General features: G+C 45.4%; 1 protein-coding gene across 1 annotated transcript in view; it reads right to left on the reverse strand.

Annotated features, from left to right (window-relative positions):
• Positions 1–23758, reverse strand: part of LOC137437230 (uncharacterized) — a 215618-nt gene that overhangs the window by 95119 nt on the left and 96741 nt on the right. Inside the window, exon 9 of the mRNA XM_078766265.1 lies at positions 6352–6512. Coding sequence (XP_078622391.1) covers positions 6352–6512 — 161 coding nt within the window. The remainder of the gene's footprint in view (positions 1–6351; positions 6513–23758) is intronic.

Genomic DNA, 23758 nt, shown 5'->3' on the forward strand with positions numbered 1-23758 from the left:
TTCCCCATCACCCCTCCCCTCCAAATCTACCCTCTTGCCCCTCCCCTCCAAATCTTCCCCATCATCCATCTCTTTCAAATCTTCCCCCTTGCCCCTCCAATCCAAATCTTCCCCATCACCCATCCCTTTCAAATCTTCCCCCTTGCCCCTCCCCTCCAAATCTTCCCCATCACCCCTTCCCTCCAAAACTTCCCCATCACCCCTCCCCTCCAAATCTACCCCCTTGCCCCTCCCCTAAAAATCATCCCCATCACCCATCTCTTTCAAACCTTCCCCCTTGCCCCTCCCCTCCAAATTTCCCCATCACCCATCCCTTTAAAATCTCCCCCCTTGCCCCTTCCCTCATAAACTCCCCCCACACCCTCCCCTCCGAGACTCTCCCTCGCTCCTCCCCTCCCAGACTCCCCTCTCACCCCTCCTCCTCAAAGCGTCCTCCCCGCTTCTTCCCCCTTCCAACTTTCACCTTCATCTCCCCCAACCTTCTGCCTCGCTCTTCCCCCCCTCAAATAACACCTCACTGTGCCTCACCCAATTACCATTAAACCTTTTGTCCGCCCCATTCTTCCCTTTCTCCAAGCTATTCTGAAATATCTGACACACCTTCAACAGCTCTCCCTACCACTTCCTCCTCTTCCACATCTTACGCTACCCCTCCACCCCCCCTGTTCTGTATCCGATGCTCCCCCTTCCTCTTCATTAACGGTATGGACCTCAAACATCCAGGGCCTTCGCTCAAACCTGACTGATCTCTCCATACAGGTTGCTTCTGACAAACCAGACGTGATCTGCTTAACAGAAACTTTCCTCCTTCATGATGTCTCTGATTCCTTGGTATCTCTCCCAGGTTACTCCCTCCTTCGGTATGATAGACCTGAGCCTCGTCCTGGAGGTGGGGATGCTATCTTTATAAAAAAACCTCTCTTCCTCACTCGCCCTGCACTGCCCTCTCTCCACCTCACCCCCAGGAATACCTTTGGCTACGGCTTCCCCTTCGCTCCCACCTTTTGTTCATATGTGTGTTGTACCGTCCACCAAACAGTGATGACTCCACCTACATCTCGCTGTCTGATAATATGGACCAACTTCTATCGACCCATCCCAACTCTCTCTTCCTCATATGTGGTGATTTCAATTGTCACCATGCCAGTTGGCTGGGTGTGGGTTCCCTCTCTCACCAGCCATGGCTCCTCAGCAAAGGACTTCTGCGACTCACTGGGACTGACACAATCTGTCAATTTCCCGACCTGGCTCTCAGTCAACGGAGCATCTTCTCTTCTGGACTTGGTTATGACTAACTTCCCTGAAAATGTCTGCTGCTCTTCTTCTGCTCCAATGGGCTCATCTGATCATGTGCTTGCTAAAGTGGACATCTCTCTGACCATTCTCAGAGAGCCTCCTCAGCGTCGACGAGTCTGGCATTTCACTCAGGCCAACTGGCACGGTCTTCAAGCAGCCATCAATCATTTGGACTGGTCTCCCATTCCTACCACCTCTGACATCAACTTATCCTGGGAATTCTTCCAAAGTAAATTGCTCTCTCATGCACAGATTTATCCCATCTCGTCTTCAGTTGTCATACCCTTCCTCCCGTCCATGGTACATGGATTCTTGTGGTGAGGCTGTTGCCCAGAAACAACTTGCCTTCATCTCCTGGAAAGCAAATCCAACGGAAGGAAATCTCATTTCCTTTCACATGGCCCGAAACAAGTGTGTGTCCACCCTCAGGAGAGCGAGGAAACAATATCTCTCCGTTCTCAAGACCGAACTCTCTTATCTGTCTTCCTCTTCCAAATCCTGGTGGCATCTGGTCAAATCTGCTTCTGGTGTTTGTTACCCCTCCATCCCCTCCCTCACCTCAAACGGCTACACGGCTGACTCCACACGTGAAAAAGCTGAATGCCTCAACTCTGTGTTTGCCTCTAAATCTTGTGTCCCAAACCCATCCCTCTCTGTACCCACCGTACCCAGTCGTACCCAGCTGCTTCTGGACTCTGTGTGCTTTCCTCCTGACAAGGTGGAAAAGTTTCTGTCAACCCTCGACTCTGATTCTGCAAATGGACCTGACGGCATCAGCCTACGGGTCCTAAAATCCTGTTCTTCCGCTCTTTCACTCCCTCTCTCTGTTCTCTTCACCCTCTCTTTTGCTCAAGGTCATCTGCCATCTGCTTGGAAATCAGCCAACATCACCGCTTTGCACAAAAAAGGTGCAAAAACAGATCCGAGCAACGACAGACCAATCAGCCTTCTCCCAATTATCAGCAAAGTCATGAAATCCATCATTGCTTCGGATATGAAATCTTTCCTCTCCTCCAATGGCTTGATCTCTGATCATCAATTTGGTTTCAGACCTGGTCACTCTACTCTGGACATGCTGCTTCTGCTTTCTCAACAATGGATGGAAATCCTCAATGCCAAACAGGAAATTAGAGCTGTCTCCCTTGACATATCAAGTGCCTTCAATACGGTCTGGCACCCTGCTCTGCTCACCAAACTCTCCTCCGTTGGTATCCATGGAAATCTCCACGCATGGCTGGCGGACTTCCTCTCTAGTCATAGTCAATGTGTGGCCCTGAATTGGTTTCTCTCATCTCCTCTTCCTGTTCAGGCTGGAGTTCCCCAAGGCAGTGTTCTAGGCCCTGTGCTTTTCCTGGTCTTCATCAATGATCTCTCTAACTCTCTTGAAAATCCTCTCTATCTCTTTGCTGATGACTCTACTCTCTGTCGCTTCATTCCTCATCCCTCAGATCGGCAGTCTGCAGCCTCCACACTCTCTGCAGACCTGGACAAAATCACAGACTGGGCAAACAAGTGAAACATGTCTTTCAATCGTGACAAATCTCACACTCTTATGGTCTCTCCGAAACGACTGACTGGACAACCCTCCCATCCACTTTCTGAATAATCCTCTCCAAGATGTTCTGTCACTCAAGCTTTTGGGTCTCACTATCTGCCATGATCTTTCCTGGGAAAACCACATTTCAAATCTGGCCTCCAAAGCCAGTCGCCGACTGGGCATCCTCCGTCGTGCTTCCTTGGCACACCTGAGCTCCTCACCACATACAAGGCTTTCATCCACAGCTCAATGGAATACTGCTCTCCCCTCTGGGCTGGTGCTCCTGCCTCACACCTAGCTCGTCTTCACGCTGTTGAAACCAAAGCGTTCAGAATCATTGGAATCTCCCGCGATGAAGCTAACTCCAAGGGCCTTTCACTCACTCACCGCAGGCAGGTTGGTGGTCTTTCTGTCTTCTACCGAATCCTCTCCGGCCTTGCCCCCCCAGCTCTCTCTGGGCTCTGTCCCCCAAATATTCCGACAGGTCGCACAAGATCTGCCTGCAACCCTCTTATGGTTAAACTGCCAAAATCAAGACTCTCTGCTCACCTTCACTCCTTCATTCCTCTTTTCTCCCACCTCTGGAACAATCTCCCTCACTCTCTTCAATCCCACTCCTCCCTCCAGGTCTTTAAAACAGCTGTTCACCACCATCTCTTATCTTCCCCCATCCAAAACCTTGATCTTTTCTACCCCCGCTAATTTCACCCCAAATCCACTTTTTTGAAATACCAACTTCTGTCCTGGAAGTCCTTGACGTCCTTGTGTTTTATACTTCTCCCACCCCCCCCCCCTTCCCACGCCTCCTCCCCCCAAGCCCTCTCCCTCCCACACATCTCCCAATGTCCCTGCTCTCAAATGTTGTGTTTGTGTGCTTTCCCTTCTCTCCCCATCTTGTCTACCGCTCCCTCTTTTTATATATTTTGTTTGTCTGTTTGATTTGCTTGTGAAATAAATGTTAGCTCTTTCACAAGCCTCGATTCTGTATACAAAAAAAACAAAAAAAACACGGCCATAGAAGATTGACTACAATTCAGCTCAGCTTTTAATTGCGAAATGGGCCTCGACCGGCCTCGCAACCTAGCCTGTAACCTTCCCGGGGCCCGTCCCGACATTTTTTGTGTTAGAGGTTTCCTCCTATATTTCACCGTTCAGGACATTAGCGCACGCAGACAAACAAACAAACAAACAAACAAACATACAAACATACAAACAAGCAAACAAGCAAACAATCAAAAAACAAAAACTCGATGTCAGAATATGCTCCATACAGTGCATTCAGAAAGTATTCAGACCCCTTTACTTTTTTCACATTTTGTTATGTTACAGCCTTATGCTGAAATCGTTTAAATTCATTTTTTCCCTCATCAATCTACACTCAATACCCCATAATGAGAAAGAGAAAACAGGATTTTAGAAAGTTTTGCAAATTTATTAAGAAGAAAAAATGAAAGGGGGTTTCTCCACCAAGCGGGTTTGTCCCTGCCATTGCCGTCAATTAGGTTGCATGTTGATGTGTATATCAGTGTTAAGTTAGCTTTATCATGGCGTTTTTCTAAGGCTGCTTCTAATAATAAAACTAACAATAATAACAAAATATTAATGTAATTACAAAACATAATTAATACCAATAATATCCAACCTCCCCAAGGGGGTTTTCCTCCTTGAACAGATGTCAAGTCAACGTAAATTAATAGCTTATCATGGCGTTTTCGTGGGAGCAACGGCCTCTACCAGAAGTTAAAATACTGGTACCCGACTGCAAAGCCGCAATGAGCCGGCGAAGCCAAAGCCTCTTGCCACTATTTTACCCATCACTATGGAATCAGTAGGTTAGGTAGTAGGTAGTAGGTAGGTGTAGTAGGTACCGTCGGTGTAGTAGGTGTAGTAGGTGTAGTAGGTACCATTTGCATTCTGGATGAGATTAAAATTGATAAAATTTACTTCTTGAATAATTCGGTGAATTCCGTCTCAACTTCGGATATTTCCGGCCGTGAAAAACTATCCCCGACGGCCGCGAGATTTCTATAAAATAATTCTTCGTCAATTTTAGAATATTTGACGCCGTTTTCACCCTCAGAAACGCGTCATAAGCTTAAAAAAATTATTTTTCAAATGCTCGAATCTCATTGGTTCCGGTGTTTGGTGACGATTTTCATTGAAGATAACGAGGTTGGTCTTAACCTATTTTAATTACAAATTAGAGGTGCATTAGATTGTGAATCAAACAAAGACGGGTGAAACAAACTCCTATTGATCTTTTTCGCAATTGTTTTATGCATTCAAATGCTCGAATCTCATTGGTTCCGGTGTTTGGTGACGATTTTCGTTGAGGATAACGAGGTTGGTCTTAACGTATTTTAATTACAAATTAGAGGTGCATTAGATTGTGAATCAAACAACGACGGGTGAAACAAACTCCTATTGAACTTTTTCGCAAGTGTTTTATGCAAACTTCCGCATCCGGTCGATGGCGGCCTCCATTGCGTGATTTGGTTTTAGAAATATTTTTTCAAATGCTCGAATCTCATTGGTTCCGGTGTTTGGTGACGCTTTTCGTTGAAGATAACCAGGCCCGTGCGGGCCGAGGTTGGTCTTAAAGTATTTTAATTATAAATTAGAGGTGCATAAGATTGTGAATCAAACGACGATGGGTGAAAGAAACTCGTATTGAACGTTTTTCAATTTGTTATGCATACTTCCGCAGCCGCAAGATGACGGCCTCCATTGCGCTTCGGAATTCTCAAGCCAAGGGATACAGCATAATCTGGTTTTCGACATAATACGAACGCGTTTATTGACAACACCGGCTTCGCCGGCTATTATAAACCACAAACACGTATGATTAGCTTTTTAAACAGTCGCTCATGCTGTTTATAACACTAAAATAAGAAATTTGGAGGAATCCCGACATCCGTGAGGTAACTTTTACTTACAGAAATGAGTGAAGATCTACTGTAATCTATATACCCCACAAGGGTTGGGTTAATCACATGACCCTTCCTGCCGCTACCATGGCGTTTTTCGGAGTGAACTTTCGAAACTCACTCCTACTGTTTTACATTAAACCGAAAGGGAGGAAGCCCGGGTCGTGCTCATTTACCAAGCGCTTGCCAAGCTAGCTAGCGCTTGCCGAGCCAGCTGTTCCTTAACGGTTTTGAATGGAGTGCTTGCTTGAATGCTTAAACCACTTGGTGATCTCTCCACAAGAAACTTGGTAAATGAACACACACCCAATGTTCTTGAGACCCGACCATAGATAGACTGTAATCTATATACCCAATGAGAAATGACCCTTCCTGCCGCTACCATAGTGAGCGGGTGTACTAGTATGTTAAATGGAAGAAAAACAATCAACAAAAGACATTGCAGAACAAAAATAGCTGATAAAGAACACATCACTCATATTGTAACAAAACTGCCACATTAATCATGATAAAATTGTTAAAAGTTCAGTTTTAAGGATATTGTGCCTGGAACCAGAGAAAGCAAACAAACAAATAGTGGTAAACCCTTACCGTTCTGTGCAATATTTTGCAGCAATTCTGTTTCTGTTTGTGAGCCTTTTGTTATCGACCATAGATATCTAATGGCTGTGATATCTTCACATGAAAAACAAACTACTTCCAGACAGACCTCTTCTTCACTGTTCACTTTAGTGCCACAATTGTTTTTACACCTGATGTGATTACAAATGATGGGATTACTATCAATTTATAATTAAGACAATGCATTCAAATGTTTCCTGAAAAGTTATACATTTCATTTTACATAAAGTTTGGACATCATCGGTACAAATTTGTCAGCAATGCAAAAAAGAAGAAGAGACCAGCTACTACCCTGTTAAGTTTTCTTAAATTATGGAAGACAACAAGTTTGAGATCGTTAAAAAAGTCACCTTTTTCTGTCATGCTTTGAGGCTGAAAAGATGTCATATTCAAAATGGGTAAAAAAAAAAAAAAAGTGAGGGTCTTCATCATTTTGAACGTAAAATGGAATAAAAATCAAAAAGTGATTATAAATCTAAAACTTCCGCTTCCGGTTCCTCTGGCAAAGAAGCGTCCTTCGAGATCTCCACGTCATCAAAGTTTAAGTATTTTCCCATTCGTGCCCTTGTCAAATTTCCACTGGTTATTCGACTGTGTATGTGTTACTGTGTGTTTCTAGTTAGGTCTTGGTTTGTAATTCGTGCAAACTTGTATATAATTAGTCGTTTTCTGTTCGTACCTCGTGCGCGGCCCAGTCCCTCTAGGCTCCCTACACCAGTCGGTATTTTGTAAATTTAAGTTCTTTCCTTCGATGTATTGCTGTTTCTTTGATTTTCTTTTCTCCCCCTATCTCCCCCGAACATCTTACCCTATGTCTAACGTTTTAAATACAAAAAAAAAATACATTTTTTTTTTCTTATTTCCTTCTCTCCTCGTGGGCTCCGCCCATGACCACGTGCTCGTTGTCTCGCCCCACCCTTTATCTCCTTTTTGTTCCACCTTTTCCTTCCATCTCCAGCCGATACTCACATTTCCAATTCTAGTTTCCACCATACGCATTCAACCCTTTCTCCTTCTCTTTCAGATCCACACCCTCATTTCAGGGACTTTTCCCAGATTGTTTTTCATGGATTTGTTTAAATATCATTCGAATATGTTTAAAATTTCCCCTGCAGTGTTTTATTCAGTGGTTTATTACAACACGCTGTTTTTCTTTCTATTTAAAAGGCTTTTTTCAATTTCCTCTTCAATTCATTCCACTGCAAAAAAAAATTCAATTTCTTGCAATCCTTCCTTTCTACATTCTCTAAACTCACCTTCAGTCCACCCCTCCTCTATCGTTTTTAAACGGATCTCTGACTTGAAAATCACATTAACCCCAGTTTGTAATAAATGTTCATTTGTCATTAATCGTCCACTTTTAAACTCCAGGACACCTCCCCTTCAAAACTCCCCCCTTTCAATTCTCCTCCCTCACCCCTCCCCTCCTAAACTCCCCCCTTGCCCCTCCCCTCCTAAACTCCCCCCTCACTCCTCTTCAAAACTCCCCCCTCATCCCTCCCCTTCAATACTCCCCCATCACAACTCCCCTTCAAAACTCCCCCTCACCCCTCCCGTTCAAAACTCCCCCTCACCCCTCCCGTTCAAAACTCCCCCTCACCCCTCCCTTTCAAAACTTCCCCCTCACTCTTACCCTTCAAAACTATGCACCCCCACCACTCCCCTTCTTATCTCCCCCTTACCATATTTCTCCAATTATCCCCCCTCCCCCCTCCTCAAAGCTGCCCCCTCCCCACTTTCTCTCCCTTCCATCTTATACCTCCAGCTCCTCCAACCTTCTACTTTGCTCTCCCCCCTCAAACAACACCTGACTGTGCCTCATCCCATCAACATAAAACCTTTTGTCCTCCTGTTATGGATTCGTCACTTCCGTTGTGGTGGCTTTCATCCACTTGAGACATTTCTGGTTCCATGTATTATTATTATTATTGTTGTTTGAGGGAAATAGCAATTATTATTGTCAAAAGGTAAAAGGAATGTTTTAAAAATGAAACCGGATCGGGAACCGGAAGACGACGAAGAAGAAGAGGAGAGGTAAAGGGCGGAGCGAAGGAGTCGGACAAGAAAGCTGAGTTGCTCCGGGTTCTGAAGCGAACGTTGGCGAGCCAGAGTCACTAGCGAACTTTCGGGTTTCCGGGAGAGGAATTCCTACGACGGAGTTGTCATCGCTGTGACCGGTCAACCTGCATGTCAGGTTTTGCGATCGATTCAGGAGAGAATCATCGCCGTGCCGTGCGCCACGAGACCGGGTCGTCGGCCATTTTGATTCGCGCAGGATTTGTGCTTCGCTCGCGGTTTCGTTTCTTTTCGACAATTCTCACCACATTCAGACGTCGATCTGGGGCGTGTGTGAGACGCGGATTTTTGAAGGCTAATTCGTTCATACCCGAGGGTGTGATCTCTAGGTCGCCTGTATGGCGCCTTTGGATTTCCCAGTCGCCTTGAGGGCGCCTTTGTACAGCTTCGGCTGTGTGACTGCCCTGGCCATCCGCACGGGATTCTGGTCGTTTGGACATCGTTCTGGCGATCGTTGGAGCGAATCAACTTCGTCTTGGAGCCGGGAATAAGAGACATTGGGGAATGTTCTTGTTACACTCACTTGGAACACAGTGAGTTATATATTGCAAAACTCATGGTACCATCATAGGACATATTGATTGTACTTTTGAATACTATTGTTGTTGTACCGTTATTCTTGTGTGATCTCAATACAATATTTGTTTGTGAGTAACAATTGGGGTGGCTTCTCCATTGATCTTTGACACACAGAATAACACATTTTTCTGCCATGACTCCTCTCGGGGCTTGGAGGTACACCGTGACCAGGGGGTCGGGGAGGAGCACGTAACACTCCTCATCCTTCCCTTTCTCCTAACTCTTCTGCAATCTCCGACACACTATCAACAGCTTTCCCTACCTCCCCCTCTCACCCCTCATCTACCCCTCCCCTGTTATGTACCCGATGATCCCCTCTCTCTTCCTTAATGGTATGGACCTCAAACATCCGGGGCCTTCGCTCAAACCTGATTGATCTATCCATACAGGTTGCTTCAGACAAACCAGACATAATCTGCTTGACAGAAACTTTCCTCCTTCAAGATGCATCTGATTCCTTAATATCTCTGGCCTCCAAATAATAGCTGGCCTCCAAAGCCATTCGCCGACTGGGCATCATCCGTCGTGCAAAGTCCTTCCTTGGTACACCTGAGCTCCTCACCACATACAAGGCTTTCATCCGCAGCTCAATGGAGTACTGTTCTCCCCTCTAGGATGGTGTTCCTGCCTCGCACCTACCTCGTCTTCACGCTGTTGAAACCAAAGATTTCAGAATCATTGGAATCTCCCACGATGAAGATAACTCCGAGGGCCTTTCACTTACTCACCGCAGGCAGGTTGGTGGTCCTTCTGTCTTCTACCGACTCCTCTCAAGCATAGCTAGACCCAGCTCTGTCTGTGCTCTGTCCCCCAAATATGCCTACAGGTCGCATAAGATCTGTCTGCAACCCTCTTATGGTTAAACTGCCAAAATCAAGACTCTGCTCACCTTCACTCCTTCATTCCTATTTTCTCCCACCTCTGGAACAAACTCCCTCACTCTATTCAATCCAACTCCTCCCTCCAGGTCATTAAAATAGATGTTCACCACCATATTTTGTCTTCCCCCATCCAAAACCATGATCTTTTCTACCCCCGTTAAAACACCCCAAATCCACCTCTTTAAATCCCCAACTTCTTTCCTGAAATTCCGAGAAGGGTTAATTTGCTTTATACCGTGTACCCCTCCCTCCTCCACCAGCCCTCCCCTTCCGCAGATCCACTGACGTCCTTGTTCTCTTCTGTTGTTGTGCTTGTGTGCTTCCCTCTCCCTCCCCCTCTTGTCTCCCACTCCCTTCATTGTATGTTTCATGTTCAATGTGTTAGCTCTTACACGAACGAGCCTTGATTCTGTATCCAAAAAAAAGTGTGTGTTGTATAGCAATGGACATTGTGACAATAACTGACAACTTTTACTGTCCCTCATTTGAATGACAGCCATGCTCATTGCTGTCACAGACTTCAGAATGGAATGTTTATGAACTTCATTACAGGCCAAAGCACGATATCAAAAGATTAATGGAGCCAATTGTGGGTGCATTATAAGCCACCATAGCACTAACAATGCGGAAACAGGTGAACTTCACCATAACACCAGATGTACAGGTGATCATAAAGATGATGACATTCTTCACCCCCACCTAACAATTTCCAGGCTCAGATCTGGCACCTTCAGACTTCTGTCTTTGCTGTTGCAAGGAACGCATTGTTGGACGTTTAAGATTACACAAATGTACAACAGTAAGATAGTTACACATGCTCTTGATGCATATTTTTACTATGAAAGTCTTTTGTCCATAAATCTCTCAAAAGACAACAAGACCGAAAGTCTAACAGCGGCGTAGCCAGGCTTGTTACCCTGCGCTCGCGAAGCGATAGGCAGGGTTAAGCATTCGGATACGAACGTACGTCGTGCGTGTCTGCATTTTAAAAAATCATTTTCTCGGCAACCGTTGGTCTGATTGACATGGAATTTTCACCATAGGAGGGCCTCCTCCGGTAGAATATTTTAGTGACTTATGACGTCACAGGTCACGTGGTATGGGCGCCATCGTGGAAAAATATAAACCGTTGCACCTCTATCTCATAAACCGCTGCACAGAAATAATTGAGACGGGTCTCATTGCAAAGAACTCTCCATGCGGAATAACATATGTGAATGATGACGTCATAGGTGCCGCCATGATGACATCATAATTCGACAAGTAAAAACCTTTATCCGATCAGGATGAAATTTCTTGAGCATCCCCTCGGTATAAATTGATGCAGAAATAAAATTCTAATCACGTCGTAAGTCACGTGGTTCGGACGCCATATTGTTTTGAGTGAGAAGCCTGAAAAACCACTAAAATCCAATTTTCTCCGAAACGACTGAACAGATTGAGGCCAAACTTTGCAGGCAGAATCGCATACACGTGACGAACAAAAACGCCTCTGAGAAAGACGTCATGCATCACATGGTTTCGGAGTCATGACGTTTTAAAGCATAAACATTTAAAACCTAGCTCCTCCCTCATTTGTGATCCTATCGATGGGGAAACTTCACAGATGTGTCAGCATATCAGTCTCCTAAAATGACCTTTTGGAATTCGCAATAGGTCACGTGGTTTGGCAGATACAAATAATTAAACGAAAATATTAAAAAATTATAACTCTTGAACCGCTTCATTGATCGACGTGCAACTTTGTATTATAGTAGAGGTAATGAATTGTAACGTGTGCAAAATTTCAAGATGATTGGATGTACGGTCTGGAAGCCTGAGGTTGTTATTGCGTGAAGAAGAACAGCTTTCGAGAGTGGGCATGGAATTAATTATCACACTGCACATGACGAGCAGTCAAAGTACGGAGCGATCTCACGGTGTCATTTTGAACTCAAATAAAATTCTGATTTCAGATTTGTCAATCGTTGCGGTATATTAACACACGACCAAAACAGATTTGGTGAAATTCCGACGATTTTTGACGAAAATATGACATTTGTGTCTGCATTTCAGTAAAGTAAAGTGTGTGCCGTGTCAACATTTTAAAAATTGAAACGTGGCTCGTTGTAAATCACTCCATATGGAGAATAGGTGTTGTTAACGATGACGTCATTGGGGCCATAATTATGACGTCATAATTCGACAGGGACAACAATTAGTCTGATCAGTTTGAAATTTATTGAGCATGATCTATGCAACAATTATTTCGAGAATATAAACTTATGATGTCATCGCTCACGTTGTCTGGCAGCCATATTGGATCAAAAAAAAAAAAGAAACGTTCAAAAATAGAGTTGGCTCGCACCAAGTTGACTGTGCAGGGTAAGTATTTTATGATTATCATCTAGTTGTATATGTTTGTTAGTTAGTCAACACTCAAAGTGATCTCAGCACCATCCCGACACACACCTCTGTGTGTGTTACGGAATGAGGTGCTTTACGGCTGCTGGAGTGCAAATCCTGCCAACAACCTCTTGGAGAGAGGACCTCGTGAGTTGGTACCCATTTTGCCGACCTCGGAAGGATGGCAGGCTGAGTCAACCCCACCTGGTATTAGTACAACAACTGACCGGGATTCGAACTCAGGACCCTAGGATTCCAAGCCCTCCACCCTCACCGTTAAATCAACACCAAGCTCAGTCAGGGTGGTTGGAGGCAGTCATAAGAAATGCTTCAATGTTTCGAAAAGCCCTTCATCAAAGTTTTAATTATATATGATCTGGGGCCTGGGGGGGCACGAACCCCCCCCCACCCCCTGTCAAATATCATCACCCTGTTGTCATAATTTCAGTTCCCCCAATCATAAAGTGTGATAATTTGCCCCAACCAAATATATGAACGGTCCCTAAAGTAAAGGGTGTTGAAAGAAACTTAACTGGCAAAGACAAATGGCATTACATTCTACTTTTCAGAAGAGTAATTGTGGGTATAAAACTCACCCAATATGTAGACGAAATATGTGGGGGACATACATACATACCAAACATCTACGACATAAAAAAAATTGTTTGTTTAATCACGAATTTGCCTGTTCAAAAATCCTCTTTGCGAGTTTGAAGAAGAGGGAAGAAGCGCTAATTGTCCCCCGTCGCACAGCGGAGCGAAAGGGGGACTATGGTTTTCCCCTCCGTCCATGCGGGCGTGCATGTGTGCGTGCGGGCATGCGTGCGCGAAGGACCGCATTCGAATTTGGTGTGTGGATGCAACACACGTCAAAATTCAAGATGGCCGGCGCCATGTATGTCTGATGCCATGTATGTCTGAACCTTGTGAGCTGAATATCTTGAAAAATAAGCGAAGTACCAACTTCAAATCTGGCGTGTGGGTGTATCTAGGCATAAGGAAGAACGCTATTGTAAATTGGGTCGCCACGTCAAAATCCAAGATGGCCGCCGCCATGTATGTCTGAACATTGTGAGATGAATATCTTGAAAAATAAGCGAAGTACCAACTTCCAATTTGGTGTGTGGGTGTATCTCGCCATAAGGAAGAACGCTGTTTAAAATTGGGTCGCCACGTCAAAATCCAAGATGGCCACCACCATATATATGTCTGAAACTTGTGAGCGAAATATCTCGAACACTAAGCGAAGTACCAACTTCTAATTTGGTGTGGGTGTATCTCGGCATAAGGAAGAACGATATTGAAAAATGGGTCGCCACGTCAAAATCCAAGATGGCCGCCACCATATATATGTCTGACCTTGTGAGCGAAATATCTTGAAAAATAAGCGAAGTAACAACTTCTAATTTGGTGTGTGGGTGTTTCTCGGCATAAGAAAGAACGATATTGAAAATTGGGTCGCCACGTCAAAATCCAAGATGGACGCCGCGATGTATGTCCGAACCTTGTGAGATGAATATCTTGAAAAATAAGCGAAGTACCAACTTCTAATTTGGTGTGTGGGTGTATCTAGGCACAAGGAAGAACGCTGTTTAAAATTGGGTCGCCACGTCAAAATCCAAGATGGCCGCCGCGATGTATGTCTGAACCTTGTGAGATGAATATGTTGAAAAATAAACGAAGTACAAACTTCTAATTTGGTGTGTGGGTGTTTCTCGGCATAAGGAAGAACGATATTGAAAAATGGGTCGCCACGTCAAAATCCAAGATGGCCGCCACCATATATATGTCTGAACATTGTGAGCGAAATATCTTGAAAAATAAGCGAAGTACCTACTTCTAATCTGGTGTGTGGGTGTATCTAGGTATAAGGAAGAGCCATATTGAAAATTGGGTCGCCATGTCAAAATCCAAGATGGCCGCCGCCATGTATGTCCGAACCTTGTGAGATGAATATCTTGAAAAATAAGCGAAGTGCCAACTTCTAATTTTGTGTGTGGGTGTATCTCACGATAAGGAAGACCGCTATTGTAAAGTGGGTCGCCACATCAAAATCCAGGACGGCCGTCACCATATATATGTCTGAACCTTGTGAGCGAAATATCTTGAAAAATAAGCGAAGTACCTTCTGGTGTGTGGGTGTATCTAGGCATAAGGAAGAACGCTATTGAAAATTGGGTCGCCATGTCAAAATCCAAGATTGGGTCGACTTGCTCACCAAATCAATTCATCCCAAAAAAAATATCCATCTCCTATAGTGCCTTTTTTCTACATTCCCTAAACTCTCCTGCACTCCATCCTCCATCCAGCGTCCTTAAACGTATTTTTAACTCGAAGGTCACAAGAAACTCATTTTGCAATAAATGTTCGTTTCCCATAAATCGTACACTTTCAAAAATCCAATCTCACCCCTCCCCTCCAAATCTTCCCCATAACCCCTCCCCTCCAAATCTTCCCCATCACCCCTCCCCTCCAAATCTTCCCCATCACCCACCCATCCCTTTCAAATCTCCCCCCTTGCCCCCTCCCTCCTAAACTACCCCCTCACCCCTCCCCGCCAAGACGCCCCCTCGCCCCTCCCCTCCTAGACTCCTGCCTCACCCCTCCCCTCCAAATCTCCCCCATATCCCATCCCTTTCAAATCCCTCCCCTTGTCCCTTCCCTCCCAAACTCCCCCCTCACCCCTCCCCTTCAAATCTCCCCACCCTCATTGCTTCTCAATTTCCCCCCTCTCACTCCCCCTCCTCAAAGCATCCTCCCCGCTTCTTCCCCCTTCAAACCCTCACCTCCATCTCCCCCAACCTTCTGCCTCGCTCTTCCCCCTCCTCAAATAACACCTCATTGTGGCTCACCCAATCACCATCAAACCTTTTGTCCGCCCCATCCTTCCCTTTCTCCGAGCTATTCTGAAATCTCTGACACACCTTCAACAGCTCTCCCTACCTCTTCCACCTCTTCCACATCTTACCCTACCCCTCCTCCCCCCTGTTCTGTTTCTGATGCTCCCCCTTCCTCTTCATTAACGGTATGGACCTCAAACATCCGGGGCCTTCGTTCAAACTTAACTGGTCTCTCCATACAGGTTGCTTCTGTCAAACCAGACGTGATCTGCTTAACAGAAACGTTCCTCCTTTATGATGTCTCTGATTCCATAGTATCTCTCCCGGGCTACTCCCTCCTCCGGTATGATAGACCTGAGCCTCGTCCTGGAGGCGGGGTTGCTATCTTTATCAAAAACTCTCTTCCTCACTCGCCCCGCACTGCACTCTCTCCACCTCACCCCCAGGAATACCTCTGGCTACGGCTTCCCCTTCGCTCCCACCTCTTGTTCATATGTGTGTTGTACCGTCCACCAAACAGTGATGACTCCATCTACATCTCGCTGTCTGATGATATGGACCAACTTCTATCTACTCATCCCAACTCTCTCTTCCTCATATGTGGTGATTTCAACTGTCATCATGCCAGTTGGCTGGGTGTGGGTACCTCTCTCACCAGCCATGGCTCCTCAGCAAAGGACTTCTGCGACTCACTGGGACTGACACAATCTGTCAATTTCCTGACCCGGATCTCAGTCAACGGAACATCTTCTCTTCTGGACCTGGTTATGACTAACTTCCCTGAAAATGTCTGCTGCTCTTCTTCTGCTCCGATCGGATCATCTGATCATGTCCTTGTTAAAGTGGACATCTCTCTGACCATCCTCAGGGAGCCTGCTCAGCGTCGACGAGTCTGGCATTTCACTCAGGCCAACTGGCACGGTCTTCAAGCAGCCATCAATCATCTGGACTGGTCTCCCATCTCTACCACCTCTGACATCAACTCATCCTGGGAATTCTTCCAAAGTAAATTGCTCTCTCTCATGCACAGATTTATCCCATCTCGTCTTCAGTTGTCATACCCTTCCTCCCGTCCATGGTACACGGAATCTTGTGGTGAGGCTGTTGCCCAGAAACAACTTGCCTTCGTCTCCTGGAAAGCAAATCCAACGGAAGGAAATCTCATTTCCTTTCACAAAGCCCGAAACAAGTGTGTGTCCACCCTCAGGAGAGCCAGGAAACAATATCTCTCCGTTCTCAAGACCGAACTCTCTTATCTGTCTCCCTCTTCCAAATCCTGGTGGCGTCTGGTCAAATCCGTTTCTGGTGTTTGTTCCCCCTCCATCCCCTCCCTTACCTCAAATGGCTACACAGCTGACTCCGCACGTGAAAAAGCTGAATGCCTCAACTCTGTGTTTGCCTCTAAATCTTGTGTCCCAAACCCATCCCTCTCTGTACCCACCATACCCAGTCGTACCCTGCTGCTCCTGGACTCCGTGTCCTTTCCTCCTGACAAGGTGGAAAAGTTTCTGTCAGCCCTCGACTCTGATTCTGCAACTGGACCCGACGGCATCAGCCCACGGGTCCTAAAATCCTGCTCTGCTGCTCTATCTCACCCTCTCTCTGTTCTCTTCACCCTCTCTTTTGCTCAAGGTCAACTGCCATCTGCTTGGAAATCAGCCAACATCACCGCTTTGCACAAAAAAGGTGCAAAAACAGATCCTAGCAACTACAGACCAATCAGCCTTCTCCCAATTATCAGCAAAGTCATGGAATCCATCATTGCTTCGGATATGAAATCTTTCCTCTTCTCCAATGGCTTGATCTCTGATCATCAATTTGGTTTCAGACCAGGTCACTCTACTCTGGACATGCTGCTTCTGCTGTCTCAACAATGGATGGAGGTCCTCAATGCCAAACAGGAAATTAGAGCTGTCTCCCTCGACATATCACGTGCCTTCGACACGGTCTGGCACCCCGCTCTGCTCACCAAACTCTCCTCCTTTGGTATCCATGGAAATCTCCACGCATGGCTGGCGGACTTCCTCTCGAGTCGTCGTCAACGTGTGGCCCTGAATGGGTTTCTCTCATCTCCTCTTCCTGTTCAGGCTGGAGTTCCCCAAGGCAGTGTTCTGGGCCCCGTGCTTTTTCTGGTCTTAATCAATGATCTCTCTGACTCTCTCGAAAATCCTCTCTATCTCTTTGCTGATGACTCCACTCTCTGCCGCTCCATTCCTCTTCCCTCAGATCGGCAGTCTGCTGCCTCCTCACTCTCTGAAGACCTGGACAAAATCAGACTGGTCAAACAAGTGGAACATGTCTTTCAATCCTGACAAATCTCACACTCTTACTATGTCTCTCCGAAAAGATCGACTAGACAACCCTCCCATCTACTTTCTCAACAATCCTCTCCAAGAAGTTCTGTCGCTCAAGATTTTGGGTCTCACTATCTGCCATGATCTTTCTTGGGAAAACCACATTTCCAAGCTGGCCTCCAAAGCCAGTCGCCGACTGGGCATCCTCCGTCGTGCGAAGTCCTTCCTCGGCACACCTGAGCTCCTCACCACATACAAGGCTTTCATCCGCAGCTCAATGGAATACTGTTCTCCCCTATGGGCCGGTGCTCCTGCCTCACACCTAGCTCGGCTTCACGCTGTTGAAACCAAAGCTTTCAGAATTATTGGAATCTCCCGCGATGAAGCTATCTCTGAGGGCCTTTCACTCACTCACCGCAGGCAGGTAGGTGGTCTTTCTGTCTTCTACCGACTCCTCTCCGGCCTTGCACCCCCAGCTCTCTCTGTGCTCTGTCCCCCAAATATTCCTACAGGTCGCACAAGATCTGCCAGCAACCCTCTGATGGTTAAACTGCCGAAATCTCGGCTCTCTGCTCACCTTCACTCTTTCATTCCTCTTTTTTCCCGCCTCTGGAACAAACTCCCTCACTCCCTTCAATCCCACTCCTCCCTCCAGGTCTTTAAAACAGCTGTTCACCACCATCTCTTATCTTCCCCCATCCAAAACCTTGATCTTTTCTACCCCCGCTAATTCACCCCAGATCCACCTTGTTTGAAATTCCAACTTCTTTCCTGGAAGTCCTGGCAGTGTCCATATGTTTTATACCTCTCCCACCGCCCCCTTCCCATGCCCCCCCCCCCCCAAAGCCCTCGCCCTCTCTCAGATCTCTCGATGTCTCCATGTCTCTCGGTCCCTGCTCTCAAATGTTGTGTTTGTGTCCTTCCCCCTCTCTCCCCATCTTGTCTACCGCTCCCGATGTTATATGTTTTATGTGTCGGTTTGTCTTTCTGTGTGATTAATGTTCGCTCTTTCACGAGCCTCGATCTTGTATAAAAAAAAAAAAAAAAAAAAAAAAAAAAAACGCTGTGAAGTTCGAATTTGATCTGTAACTTATCATGAGGAAACCATGTACCAAGTTTGAAATCATTAGCATTAAGAGTTTAGAAAAAAAGTCCGGAAAACTGTTCTTTGCATGACGGACTGACAGATGGAGGGACGGAGTGCAAACCGATAGTCCCCTCCGGTGTACACCGGTAGGGGACTAATAAACTGAGGCCAATTTCTTACTCCCGTGATTAATTAATTAGTACACGCTTCTTCACAAGTCGTTCATCCACCATAGACCGCTTCAATCCAGTACCGGTAACTTTGCAATCACGACAAACAGATTGCATTATTACGATCGTATTAACTATGTTAATATTATTATTAACATTTATTATTATTAGGTTTCCTCCTGCATTTAGATGCAGAGGAATACCTATTGTTTTTCCTACAGTTTATTATTTCTCTTCCGCCTTATTTTTTCACCTCCGAAAACTTTAAAATCAATGTTCTCAGCAACTGTTGGTCTGATTGACACGAATTTTTCACCAAGTGATTGGCTAGACATGTACACTTCTTTACTGCTAATTATGACGTCATATGTCACGTGGTATGGGCACCATCTTGGAAAACGCCTTCAAATTGGCCCCTCTATATCTCCGAAACGGCTCAATGGAAAAAATGGAGATGGCTCATTCTAAAGAACTCTGCAATGGGACCAAAAATGTGTTTATTTACGATATTAAAAGTGCTAACGTTACGAGGTTAGAATTCAATAGACCCCTTGATGCCACGAATATGATTTTTTTTTACATGACCTTAGTGAAAAAAAATTCAGAATGCTAAAAAAAATTTGACGTCATACGTCACATTCTTCGGCCGCCATATTGGTTTTCATGAAAAACACTAAAACTCCTTTTTCTCTGCATCGGCTGAACAGATCGAGCCCAAACTTTGCAAGCAGAATCACATGCCGAACAAAAGTTTCCCGCATGACGACATCGTATGTTGCATCGTTTAGGAGTAATGAGGTTTTTAAGTATAAACATTAAATCCTATCTACTCCCTATTTTTTGAAGATATCGAGTGGAAAGTTTACAAAAACGTTCCCCATGTGGGGATGTTAAAACGTTACTTGGGAAGCTTCGATAAGGCACATGGTTTGGCCGCAATAAATAATTGATTGAAAATCTTTAAAAGCTTCTATCTCTTGAACCGCTGCATTGATCGACTTGAAATGTTAATGTAATGTAGCTCTCGTCCAGGGGAATAAATGTTCAAAATTTCAACATGATTAGTTGTACAGTCTTGAAGCTAGAAGATGTTATTCTTGAAAGAAGAACAAACGCAACACTTTTTTTCTCACGCCATGTAACTGATTGGTTTCCTGCATCGCAGCCTCGCATAACCTTGGTGATTTTGAGGGATAAGAACACTAGGAGAAGAATAAGCTAAGTTGGAAGTTTGTGGGATTTGTAGTTTTTAAGTTATCGTCGAATAAAGAAATTGCGCCTTTGCTGAGAGCCGTGCCTTAATTTTCACTTGTCGCGATTCATGCAGGCTAGCCGCACTGGCTTGTTTCAGCTCGGATTTGAATTCAGCTTTCGGATTTTGTAGTCGCTAAGGTAGTTGAATAGTCGACCACCGCAAACCCCGTGAAAATCGGATAAAATATGGTCGAGTTACCTCAGGCTCGACGAAAATATGGTCAGTTACCTCAGATGTGTGTGTGTGTGTGTGTGTGTGTGTGTGTGTGTGTGTGTGTGTGTGTGTGTGTGTGTGTGTGTGTGTGTCTGTCTGTGTGAGAAAAAAAAGTGAAAGCGGGGTTGCATGAAAGCGGGAAGGCAGAGGAAACCGGTCATCACTGCCAGCAGTTATAAAGTGGCAGTTCTAGTTATTATTATTATTATTATTAGGTTTACTCTCCATGAAATGGAGAGTAACCTATTATTATAATAATAATAATAATAATAATAATAATAATTCATTTATTTTGTATAGCGCTTTTCCAGAAGCCCAAAGGCGCTTTGACAGAGTGGAAAACATAATGCATAACAATACATGAAAACAACAATTGCAAAAAGACAAGAATCAAGAAAACAAACAGCAGCGATATACGGCATATATATAAGACAAGAATCAAAAAGACAAGACAAGAATCAATAGGGAAATATTTAAAGCAAAAGGAGGGAGAAGGAGAAGAGATAGTCAGGGGTTAAATGCTGTGGGTTGAATGTTGAATGCAGCGTTGAACAGGTGGGTCTTTAGTGATGTTTTGAATGTGGTGAGTGAGGAGGAGTCTCTGATGGTGTGAGGTAGTGAGTTCCAGAGGGTGGGAGCAGCGATGGAGAAGGCCCTGTCCCCCCAGGATCTGAATTTGGTCCGGATGGAGGGGGTCAGGAGGTTGGTACCAGCAGAGCGGAGGTTGCGGGTGGGAGTGTGTCTGGAGAGGAGGTCAGCCAGGTAGGATGGGGCCAGGTTATGGAGGGCTTTGTATGTCAAGAGGAGGATTTTGTACTGGATTCTCTGGGGGATGGGGAGCCAGTGAAGCTTGTAAAGGACGGGGGTGATGTGGTCACGGGTCCGGGAATGAGTGAGTAGACGGGCAGCGGAGTTCTGAATGTATTGGAGTTTATTGGTGATTTTTGAGGGTGAACCATAGAGGAGGCTATTGCAGTAGTCCAGACGGGAGGTGATGAAGGCGTGGATGAGGGTTTCTGCAGCCGTGGAGGAGAGGGATGAGCGGAGACGGGCAATGTTTTTCAGGTGAAAGAAGGCTGACTTTGTGATCTGTTTAGTGTATTTGTCGAAGGAAAGGGTTTGGTCAAAGATGACGCCAAGATTCCGGATGTGAGGGGAGGTGGATACTGGGATACCGTCGATGTTGAGGGCAAAGTTATGGGTGGATTTTGTGAGCGTTTTTGGGCCAATGATGATTATTTCAGATTTATCACAGTTAAGCTTGAGGAAGTTGATTTGAAGCCAGGATTTTATTTCAGTGATGCAGTTTGTCAGGATAGAGTGGGTGTCGGTGGAGACGGACTTGGTGGAGATGAAAAGCTGGATGTCATCGGCGAAGCAGTGGAATTGGAGACCATGACGGCGGATTAAGTGACCGAGCGGGGACAGGTAAAGGATGAAGAGGAGGGGGCCAAGAACTGAACCTTGGGGGACACCTTGGGGGAGGGGAGCAGTGGGGGATTTGCAGTTATTGATGGAGATGAACTGGCATCTGTCAGAGAGGTATGATTTAATCCAAGAGAGGGCAGTGCCGGTGACGTTAAAGGTGGATTCAAGTCGGGTGAGGAGGATAGTGTGATCGATGGTGTCAAAGGCAGCGCTGAGGTCGAGGAGGACGAGAATGTTGAGGTTGCCAGCGTCAGAGGAGAGGAGAAGGTCGTTGGTGATTTTGAGGAGAGCAGTTTCAGTACTGTGGTTGGAGCGGAATCCGGATTGGAATGTTTCATACAAGTTATTGGCAGAGAGATGATGTTTGAGTTGAGTGGCTACAGCGCGTTCCAAAACTTTTGACAGAAAGGGTAGGTTGGAGATGGGTCTGAAGTTGTTTAGGGTGTCAGGGTTTAGACCAGGTTTTTTTAGAATGGGGGTAACAGCAGCAATTTTGAGGGAAGGTGGGACGATGCCTGTAGACAGGGAGGAGTTTATTGTTGCAATGATAAGTGGAGAGAGAGCAGGGAGGGAGGCTTTGACAAAGCTGGAGGGGATGGGGTCAAGAGTGCAGGTGGCAGTTTTCATTCCTATGAGGAGTTCAGAGAGGTCAGTAGGAGAGATTGGGGAGAACCGAGACAGGGGATGGCAGGACAAGGGGGGGCAGGTGGTTGGAGGGGGAGCGGGTGCGGCGGTGGTCAAGCTGTTGTAGATGTTGTCAATTTTGCGTTGGAAGAAAGAGAGGAAGGAGATGCAGTTGTCTACTGTGAATGACTGGGTGGTGGTGTTCAGGGGGCGGAGGAGTTTGTTTATTGTCGAGAAGAGTGCTTTTGGGTTTCCGGAGCCAGAGTGGATAATTTGAGAGTAGTAGGCAGAGCGGGCGCGGGAGAGGGCATCTTTGTAGTGTTGTATGTGGTCCTTGTAGGCTTGGGAGTGAACTGTGAGACCCGTTTTATTGCGGAGTCTTTCAAGTTGGCGAGCACGAGTTTTCATCAGGTGGAGTTCAGGGGTAAACCAGGGAGCAGAATGGGTGAAAGAAACTGTTTTGGTTTTTACAGGCGCAAGCTGGTCAAGGCAGGAGGAGAGAGTGTGGTTGTAGTAGTCAGTGAGGTCGGAAGGGGTGTGGAGGTCAATGAAGGGAGAAGTGGACATTTTTTCAGAGAGGGTGGATGAGAATGAGGTAGGTGAAAGAGCGTTTTACTGCTAGAGTTTTTCTTATTATTATTATTATTCTTCCACCCTATTTTGCACCTCCGAAAACTTCATAATTAAGTTTCTCAGCAACCGCTGGTCGGATTGACAGGAAATTTTCATCAAATGATCGGCTAGGCTCGTAGAATTTTTTAATGCTAATGATGACGTCATAGGTCACGTGGTATGGGCGCCATCTTGTAAAACATCTTCAACTTTGCCCCTCTGTATCTCCGAAATGGCTCAATGGAAAAATTTGAGGAATGGCTCATTCTAAAGAACTCTGCAATGGGAACAAAAAACATGTGTATTGAGTATATCAAAAATGCTAACGTTAAGAGGTTAGAATTCGTCAAACACAGTTTTTCTCCCCCGAAAAAGAGATTTTTCCCACAGATGCTTAGTTTAAAAAAACTCAGAATGCGAAAATTTTCGAAGTCATACGTCACATGGTTCGGCCGCCATCTTGTTTTCCGTGAAAAAACACAAAAAACCCTTTTTCTCCGCAACGGCTGAACGGATCGAGCCCAAACTTGGCATGCGTATTCGGATACCCATGACAAACAAAAAAGTCAGCGAGCACGACGTCATCCGACACGTGGTTTCAGAGTTATGACGTTTTCAAATCTCAAACTAGAAATGGAATCACCTCCATAATTTGTAGAGGTATCGAGTGGAAACTTTACACAAATGTTCCTCATGGGGGGATGTTTAATCGTTACTTGAGACGTTTTTTTAAGTCACATGGTTTGGCCGCAATAAATAATGGAAGTTAAATTTAATAACTCTTGAACCACTGCATGGATCGACTTGAATTTTTAATACAATGTAGCTCTCATCGGTTGGAACAAGTGTGCAAAATTTCAAGATGAGTGGATGTACGGTCGCGAAGCTAAAGTCTTTATTGTTGAAAGAAGAACAAACACACCATTTTGTCCT

This window comes from Myxine glutinosa, chromosome 12, assembly GCF_964187855.1.
Source record: "Myxine glutinosa chromosome 12, kmMyxGlut1.1, whole genome shotgun sequence".
NCBI lineage: Eukaryota > Metazoa > Chordata > Myxini > Myxiniformes > Myxinidae > Myxine > Myxine glutinosa.